The following is a 9,432-nucleotide window of genomic DNA, read 5'->3' on the forward strand; positions in this document are numbered from 1 at the left end:
GGATATCCATGGATTCCAGGAGGATGCTAACCCAGGATATCCATGGATTCCAGGAGGATGCTAACCCTGGATATCCATGGTGGCAGAATGAAACAGCAGAAAACACTGCTGAGATGCCTGAAACCAAAAGGCAGAAATCTTAATTCAGAGTATCTTTTCCTGCATTATCCTTATCTGCATCCCAGGCTTTTGCTGGCAAAACCCAGCTGGTTCAGAGTTCTCAAGAGGCAAAGGCCTTGGCAGAGAGCAGCAGTTCCACTTTTTAAAGGAAGCAACAACTAACATTCCATAGGGATGCAGGGCTTAAGGCAGGGTCCTCAGAAGGAAGGCTTTAGCAAGCTAAAAAATTCAGCAGGAGAATTATGCACATGTTGGGGTTTAGCAGCTTTGGATGCAATTCTAAGCTTAGTGTTAGACTCATAGAAGCATTTCTGAGAGAACCTTTTCAATAAAATAAAGGTTATGTTAATATTAAAATTAAATTCAGACAGAGCAGAGAGGAATTCAATTGTCATAATTTCCCTGAAAACACTGAAAAAAACTTTAAGTTGGTAAGTTGCACATGAAAAAATAAAAGGCAAAATACTACCCTTGAGTTAAATTGTCAGTTAGTCTGTTACTTTCTATTATAGCTTGGAAAAGACCCCTTACTATTTTTTGTTCATTTAAGACCATAAACCTGTCATTAAGGCACTGTCATTAAGCCTGGGCACTCCTTTTTCTATTTAAGGTGCCCATACAAAAAGGACAGGCAGCAACCCCCCAGGGCTTTCTAAACTCTGCCTCAGTACTTGCAGACACATCTCCCCTCCTGGGGAGCAGCAGAACAGGGCCCAGGCCAGCTCAGCACAGCCCTGGGATGTCACACACAGCACACGTTGGGGTCATGGCTGAGCAGCTCCCTCAGACAGGCTGCTAATTCCACTGGAGAGGGTTTAAATTTAAATTCCAATTCTCTTGCTTGCTCTCCTGAGGCTCTTCTGCACGTCACAGAAGCTGAACCCAAAGGCAGACCTGACCTCTTGCCTTCATTTACCTGTATCTGTCTTGGGTGCCTCATCAGTGACCACAGGCAAACCAGAGGCAAAGAAATCCATTATAGCTGCATAAATATCTGGTTTCAGTAAGTTCCAGTCCAGGTCTTCACTCTCCTATGGGAATTAAAAGGAAAAAAAAAGGAACAGTAAAAAGAAAGTGTGAATACCTGCCTCCTAATAGTAATAAGTTACACAAAGATTCTTCTTACATTACAAATACCCTCATGGACTCGCATGTTTACACATGGATTTGATTTCACAGTTTTGTTAAGCCCAGCTTTGCCAAAGAAGTTTAGTGAGAGTCGATTTATCACAGTCAACAAAACAGTCTCCTGGTTTGCAAGCCAAGTGCTATTAAAATATTAGCTAAAAAGTTGTGAAAGTCTCCTAAATACATTATTTGACAGATATTTTTACCAAACTGTTTCAGAGACCAAATTATCAAATTCTCACTCCCTGAATTGCCCTGTGTTCTTCACACAGTCAGAGCCTGCCCAGTTCCTAAGGAGCTCCTTATCTCTCTGACACGAGCTCCACACCTTGAGCAAACACCACAGGGCCTGCAAGGTTCCCCTCCTGCTCCTGTGCCACCAGGAAGCATTCCACAGGTCAGCCAGCCAACCTCCAAGCTGACCATGTGCACAGGGCCTCAGTCAGTCCAATGCTGACCATTCCCAAGATCAGAGAATCCACAGCTTCCCTGGGAAGCCCATCCCAGTGCTTAGCCACACGTTGCAATGATTTATCTTCTTTGCACTAAAGGTAATTCCCTTCAGTCATTTGTGGCCATTGCCTCTGGAACTTCCACTTGCATGTCCCAGGGCCTGGCTGGATCTGCTCCGTGGCCATTTCCAGACAGCTCAGCTTTCAGCACAGCTGAGCCTCTGCTCTGCTCACCTTGGTGATCGTGATGAAGTCTGGTCCAAAGAAAACACTTTTAACTCCTTCAATCCTGAATAACTGTCTGTTCAGGAAACAACAACAACAAAAACATGACAAAAATGCACCCACATTTCAGGCAAACTCAAGATTTATATAATCTGTCACAGAAGTTCTAGAATACACTTCTAGACAAAAATAAGCACTAAACCCAGAGCCATTAAGAGAAACTGCAGTTACCTCCCCCACGGCTTAGGCAGAGCCCAGAGTAAAACCCAGCACACCTTACAGGGCTTTCCACCAGACATGTGAGAGTTACTCTGTGAGAGTTACTCTCTCTCCAGTTCTTTGGGCAAAATTATATTCAGTACATTACAAGCTATTTGCTCAGCATCAAAACCAGGAGGCACCTGTTGTTTCAGGCAGGACTAGAGCAAAGACAAGGGAAGTTCCTTAAAGTGATCTGAAGTCACTGAGCTCAATAAAAACTGCCACTAAATACAAGGGTTAGTGCTGAGCAGCTCTAACACACCAGCTCACCTTGGGAGGCATCTTCAGTATTTTCAGTCATTAGCAAGGCAAGGAAAAAGGGCATTTAATAAAGGCATGAGACTCACAGTAAATTGCCTGGGGTGGCCCCATACAGAACCCAACATCCAGGTGGTGAATGAGCACACAAATACTTACGTGATAGGAAAGAGCATATTTTGGACAATGGTTTAAGTACAAAAATGAAAATGAGAATATATAACCCAATATTCAAAAATGCTTAATGAAAACCCAACAAATTCATCTACAGAGAAAATAAAAAAATATGAAAACCAGGATGCACTCGGAGGTAAATACAGCACAGGGCTGTAAGAGGGTTTTTTGCAATTATGGGGGAAAAAGATAAGATATTCTCCTGAAAGACTGCAAAACATCAAAATGCAATAAATGAAGGAATTGGAAATCTTATCACAAAAGTCCATGTGATGGAAAATGACAAAAGAGATTTCACAATACCCCCTTGAAAGAATCTCTACACATGGAACAGTTGCACTGGGTGTTTGCAGCACTAAACCAACTGCATTTTGAAGTTACTTAAACCATGAAATTGTGTAAGTGCACCAAACCATCTGAGATCAATTAAAGAATTCTCTCCCCTCCCTCCCCTTCAGGAAGCGTTTATTAATTCTTTGGAAAATTAATATTCCCTTTTAAAATAAATTAGTATTCCCTTTACAGAAAACATCATCTGGGCTTCAACAATACACAGAGCAGATGATTCTTCCCATGAACCTGCACAATACCCACCCCCAAGCTGCCACAATACGCGTTCCAGCAATAAATAATCTCTGATTAAAATGTCTATTTGCAAATACATGACAACAAAAAGCCACTTTCTGACAGTCCATTACATTCTGCAACCTGATGCACTTTGGCACAGTGAGATCCTGCAGCTGCAGCCCTCTGCTAACATGTTTGGATGTCCTCAGAAACCTTTCACATTGGATTTATGATTTTAAGTCACGGAGCTTTGCTTGCAAAGATCCTCTTTGCTCTCAAACAACCCTGCAAGAGACAGAGCTGCAGCTCCTGGAGGGAAAGCCACATCCAACAGCTCCTGCTTTTGCCCACAATCCTTCCTATCTACAAAAAGATGCTTTAAACTGGTGACCTACTGTGGCATTTCTGGATCTCACCCCCACACTGAAGCCCCTCTACCCAGAGAACACAGAGTTTATTTGCAGAGTGATGTGAAAGCACTGACACACGTGCACAGTGGATGCTTCCAAATATTCCCAGAGACTTGTGAGGGTGCTCCAAACCCCTTCTATACCAAGGTGATATAAACAAAGCTTGTGCTCAGTGGTTCTTACTCCAGATTATGCATTTTGGTACTGAAAGTTGCACTCCCAGGAGCTGCTACAGATCCAGCCCAAAAGAGGGGGCAAACCTGGCCTTCCTTGAAGGGAAGCATAAACCTTTGGAAGTTCAGGGCAGCCCCAACACCTGCCAAGGGGAGCTACTGCATTTATTTCATGGTAATTGGGGACTGTTCACTGCCTGTTTCCCAGTTGTGAAAAGTTACATGATTTCCAAGTAACTCCTTGAATTCAGAGTGCTCTGATGGGAAAGAATTTGTGAAACTGGGGCCAGAGGCCTCACTGGTGATGCAGCAACTGCTCACAAACACTGATTTATAACACCTTTCAATCCAGTTGCATAAACTAGACCTTCATGGTGCCTTCTGCCATGACAGAGCTGAGGGGAGGACACACACACACACAGAACTTCAGCAACGCCAACCCCCAGCTGTAATCTTAAGCACAAATAAAGCAGCATTAAAAACTCAAATCCAACCAAGCTGCTTCTAAAGAGGAGCAGAATGATCAGCAGTTGTGCTTAAAAGCATCAGTTGTAGACACAGAGCCCACACCAGCCCCCAAACCCACCATGATGTGTTCAGCAATACCTTGCTAAAGGTGAGCAAAATGCTGCAGCTGGTGTGGAAAACTCCATCGTCCTCGACTCCAGCACTTCCCTCCCCGGAATAAACTTCAAGCTATTTGGATTTGGTGTGTCCTGAGTCTGAATAAACATGCCTCTCACTGGAAATACAAAAACAAAGGAGAAAAATAATATCATCAAACCTAAGGAGCTTCAGTGAGAAGTCAAGGCCTGCTGGATCCCTCTGCTCCAGCAACAGCAGCCTGGGCAGCCACAGGGCTCCAAAACCACCACGGGCTCCAGGGAAAGCTCCAGACCCACAGGAACACTGGAAAACACAGGCAGGTCACCTCACAGGAAAACCTGTGAGACATGGAACCTTGTCTTTGCTTCTTTTGTTAACTTTTATTTAGTAAAAAGCATCCTGCTGCAAGAGCATCGAGCTGCACGAGGCCAGGGCCAGCCTCACCTTCTGCTGAGGGCCCAGAGCTGCACCCTGCAGGCCTCTGCTGCCTGGGCTTGTTTTATTTTATGATCCTCAAACACCATTTAATCCCCTTTCCAGATTAAAGTAGAATCAGTTTTGCTAACTCTCTCTTGAAGATGCACATGAGTTATGGGGTTTGGGTTTTATCTCATTTTTCAGCACTATAAAAAAGAAAAACCAGAGTAACAAGAGTTACAGTAAGGCAGACCCTGCTTAGATTTTCCACAGGGTGAAAAATTACTGTGAGCCATCACTTACCCTCCAAAAATTGAACTGACCAAGCAATTTACAATAAACTATTTACCATTCACTGGCAAACTTCTTTTAAAGATACATTTTTACTGAAGTTCCTTTTTCAACTGCGTCTGTCTCACTGGAAGAGTGTAAAAAACCCTGATTTTAACTAAAATTTAATACTCTACATTTAATGGTGTACATTTAATAGTATTTTTCTGTAGACATGTCCATGCAGCACGTGCCTGATGTCCCACTGAAGCTGAACATCAGTTAGGGACAGTCTCTCCCTCATATTCTAGTTCTTCTTCCTACTCCCTGCACACCCAATAACACAGTGAGATACAAACACGCAGGAAAGAAAAAAAGTGCATTTTAAACCAAAAAATCTTCAGGAGCTAATATTTATAAATTATATTTGAGAAACAAGCTCACATAAATTTAAAAAACATGCACTAGAAGGATTAAAGCAGTAAAAAGAGCTGACATTTTCATTTTTCTAAAGTGCCATTTTGCTCATGACTCCCTGGCACTGAATGGCAAATCACACTGTTTATAAATTGTCAAATTGTTGCTTCATGTGTCTGTCATGGTGACAATCCCTGTGACTCAAATATACACAATGGTAAATAGGCACACACTCCATTTTCTCTCTGTTTTTTGAAAGAAAAAAAAAACAAACTTAGGAGGAAGGACTTAGTTTTAAGATGAAAAGAGTACTCCTGATAGAGCAAGCAATTAGATTATCCACAGGGATAGAAGAACTACCCATCTTCCAGATCCAGCTGGCATCCAAATCCCACCTGGCACAACCTGGATGTGTAAATTTGAGTCCCCTCTGCCTGTTTTTTGGAAGCAGTGGGTCACTGACAGCCACTGGACACTGCTCATCCAGGTGTGATCCAACACCCCAAATCACAAACAGGCAGATGAACCCTCCCAGCAGTGTCCAGGAGGGCAGGCTCTGTGTTCTGAAGTGCTCTGCAGTGAAGAGCTGCTTTCCTAGGAGCAGGTCTGTCAATCATCACCCAGCCTGGGGAGCTCCTTGCCCAGCTGTGAGGAGCTCCCTGGGATTTATCACTCCCAGGTTGGTAACTGGCTGTGTTTACCTCTGACATCTGTTCTCTGGAGCCTCTGCAGAGCTCTGGGAGCACCTGCTTGTTATCCTGTTCTCCAACTGCTCCAGGTGAGGGAACAAACCAAGCTGAGACAGCCTTTACCAGGACATGGGGAGGAACAGGTCAAACACTGTCTACTTATCAGAAACAGGTAAAACACTGAGTGTACTCATCAATCTGCCTGTTGTTAGAACTGAAAGAGAGAAAACAGTGCTGCACCAGCTAAGGTTGGACTCTCTGAAACCAAAATTAGAGCCTTCTGCCTGAGCAGACTCATTTAAATAATATTTCCATCTGTGACTAATTCCATGCAACAGCACCTGCAGAATCTTTCTGTCTCTAAATTCCTCAGGCAGCTGCAAAAACACAGAGTTTTCTGTGGCACAAGTTTCGCAGGTTTTTTATATTTTTCTTCCTTTCCTGAGCTTTGCAGCCTACCAAAAAAATGGCAGGTACAACAAACTCATCCTCAAACGTGGCTTTTTCAGGCTAACACCAAATTGCAGATGTAATATCACTGGAGAATCCAGCTAATGCACCACAGATGGATGCACGATCAAGAGGTGGAAATTAAAATAAAGAAAATATTGCAGCTCTGAAAATGAAAAGCTTTGCTTTCAGCCTTCCCACGTTCAGCAATGTCACCTGGCAGAGTCAGCAGCTGCAGCAGGACAGAAGGCAGCATAAAGTCTTTCCCAACGGACACATTTACACCAATACAGAAAATAAATTAAGAAGTGCAGCAAAGCCCAAATAATGCTCTGCACTAACAAAGTCTTGGCAGCTGAATGGTACAGAAAAACACATATAACCAGCACACAGTGAGCCTCCACATCTGCCCGAGCCCCAGATGTCCAGATGCACCAGCACTGCCTTAAAACCCACCCAGGAGCTGCCACCACACTCAGATTTCAGAAAGAACAGCAAACTTTCAGCACTACCAAAAGACACAGAAACTCAGCCCCTGCTCAGCTGTTCCTTTTTAACTGGCACTGACTCACCTGCACGATGCCACACTGCAGACGGAAGAGATGGTTTCTTCTGCAGCAGTTGGTGGAAAGGCTGTCGAGCTGCCCAATTATGATCTTTTAACAGCATCTGACAGAACCTAGAGAAAAATAACTTTACTAAGGATTTCCAAATCCCACGTCTGCACTGCCCCACTGAAAGGGCATTCCAGGTGCTTTTAGCAACCTCACAACTCAGCAAGACACACCTGCCTTAAACCTCTCAGGTAAAGCAGCAAGTTTGAGGCTGGATCACAGAACATCCCTTTTTTCCCTTTTCAGTGCTCCCTCTCTCTCATAACAAAACAGACATAACCCTCTAATTTTAGCCACCAAAAAATTAACCCACACTCTTTCAGTCACTAAAACCAGGCAGATCACCTGACTTACCTATCACAGAAGGGGATTATCACCCAGAGGGAGCCTCTGGTCTTCCTTTTAACAGTTCTGAGCACCTGAAAATCCCCTTGGACTAAAAACCTAATTTTCAGAAGATTCCAGATAGCTGAGATCAATCCAACCCCAAGCACCTGGGAATTTACTCCTGTGCTCTGTGGGCTTAGCTGGTCACACCTAAGGGTCTCAGGCAGGTAGAGAAGAGTCTGCATGACTCTTGGAAGCTACAAGACAGGCTGAAAAGGTAACTCAGTGGCTGCTCTTACACAAACAATTCTCGTAAGAAAAAAATACCAAGACAGCACTTGGGTAAAAGATAAAACTCTGTTAGGAACAAGCCATAGCTCAACCCCTGTCCACCTCTCTGTATTTATTCCCTATAGGGAATAAATAAATTCAGAATATTCCTGTACAAATACTGTCCCAGAATTAAACCAGACCAGTTAAAATGAGGCCCTGCTCCCTACTGGCCACGTAACTTGTGCTAGCAGTGAGAACAGGGATGGATGAAGGTAAAAGGGGGAGAGCAGAGGGGAAAAAACTTGAAAAGAGGAAAAGCAGGTGGAGTGGTGGAATAACAACAGGCCTCACTTTCACCTGCTTGCACACCTGATTTCTGTAACTGTGTGCACAGCCAAGAGCACCCCGGTGTCTGAGAGCAAACTGAACATCAGAAAATGAAGCCAAAACCCACCTCGTGTCACAGATGAATTACTACAGACTGAGGAGCAATTATTACCTGGCTTCTCTCCTCCTCATCAGGCACAGATGAGGGGAAAGCAGGTAAACTACATAAATAGCATCTGCAGGGGCTGTTGTTAGAGGAGGCTGGTTCTCTTGGGGGTCATAAACCCGAACACAAGCACTGCAAGAGGCCCAGATTCCTCAAACATGGAACAGGAAAGAAGCTCTGCCTCATGACACTGCTGCAAGTGAGGGAGACGTGAACACAGGAAAGGTCTAAATCGTGTTATTTGCTTATTTTTGTGCTCTTTAAAGCAGGTAGAGACCGCAACAGGGGGTGTGAGGAAGGTCCCTCAAGAGAAAAGTTCTCTTTTCTCCCTTTAGCTTTGGGCAATAATGATTATATCCCATCTTAGTGCTCAGCACAGGGCAGCTGTGCCCAGCACTACAGGGTCCTCTGAATTCCCCCTTATTGCTTGATCCTTAGCAACTTGGGAGGAATTCCCTCTTATTTCAAGGCCGGAAGGATACAGATGTGAGGGGGTTAAATGCTCTTCATTGCGTGATCCTGAGCACACGTGGGGGTGCGGAATTACTCCTTCTACCGCGGTCCTGAGCACATGTGTGGGGAATTACCCCTCACTGCGGGGTCCTGAGCGGGTGTGTGTGGAATTACGCCTCTCTGGAGGGTCCTGAGGTGGGGAATGACCCCTCAGACACGGCTCCCCCCGGGGCACTGGGCCGAACCCCCTCAGGGGAAGGCCCTCAGCACCGAACTAACTAGTCAGGGGGAACTAACGCCTTGCTGCTGGAAAGGAGCTAGGGGAGAGAAACAGTCCCTCCCTGCCCCTCTGGAGGAAAAGGAACAAACTTCACCACCGTCCGCCCGGCTGGGGCGGGGAAGGGAAGGGGAAGAGCGAGGAGCGCCCGGCGCGGCCCCCGGAGGTCGCGGTGCTTCTCGCTGCGACACGGCCGCCCCCCGACCCGCGAGAGGGGACCCCTGCGGGAAAACAGCGCCGTGAGAGAGCCGTGCCGGGGCAGCGGGAGCCGCGGCGGGAGCCCCGCGGGCAGCGCCCAGCGCCGGGGCCCCGCGGTCAGCGCCCAGCGCCGGGGCCCTGCGGTCAGCGCCCAGCGCCGGGGCCCCGCGGTCAGCGCCC

At 45.7% G+C, this 9,432-nt stretch overlaps 1 protein-coding gene across 1 annotated transcript in view; it reads right to left on the reverse strand.

Moving 5' to 3' along the window:
* The window catches only part of NFU1 (NFU1 iron-sulfur cluster scaffold), an 11,520-nt gene extending 3,717 nt beyond the window's left edge, over window positions 1–7,803 (reverse strand). Inside the window, exons 1-5 of the mRNA XM_027697596.1 lie at window positions 7,769–7,803; window positions 7,190–7,404; window positions 4,375–4,510; window positions 1,935–2,001; window positions 1,037–1,151 (exon numbers count right to left, since the gene is read on the reverse strand). Coding sequence (XP_027553397.1) covers window positions 1,037–1,151; window positions 1,935–2,001; window positions 4,375–4,510; window positions 7,190–7,404; window positions 7,769–7,803 — 568 coding nt within the window. The remainder of the gene's footprint in view (window positions 1–1,036; window positions 1,152–1,934; window positions 2,002–4,374; window positions 4,511–7,189; window positions 7,405–7,768) is intronic.
* Window positions 7,804–9,432: the final 1,629 nt, after the last annotated feature.

This window comes from Neopelma chrysocephalum, unplaced genomic scaffold (assembly GCF_003984885.1).
Source record: "Neopelma chrysocephalum unplaced genomic scaffold, ASM398488v2 Primary Assembly neopelma1_120, whole genome shotgun sequence".
Taxonomy (NCBI): domain Eukaryota; kingdom Metazoa; phylum Chordata; class Aves; order Passeriformes; family Pipridae; genus Neopelma; species Neopelma chrysocephalum.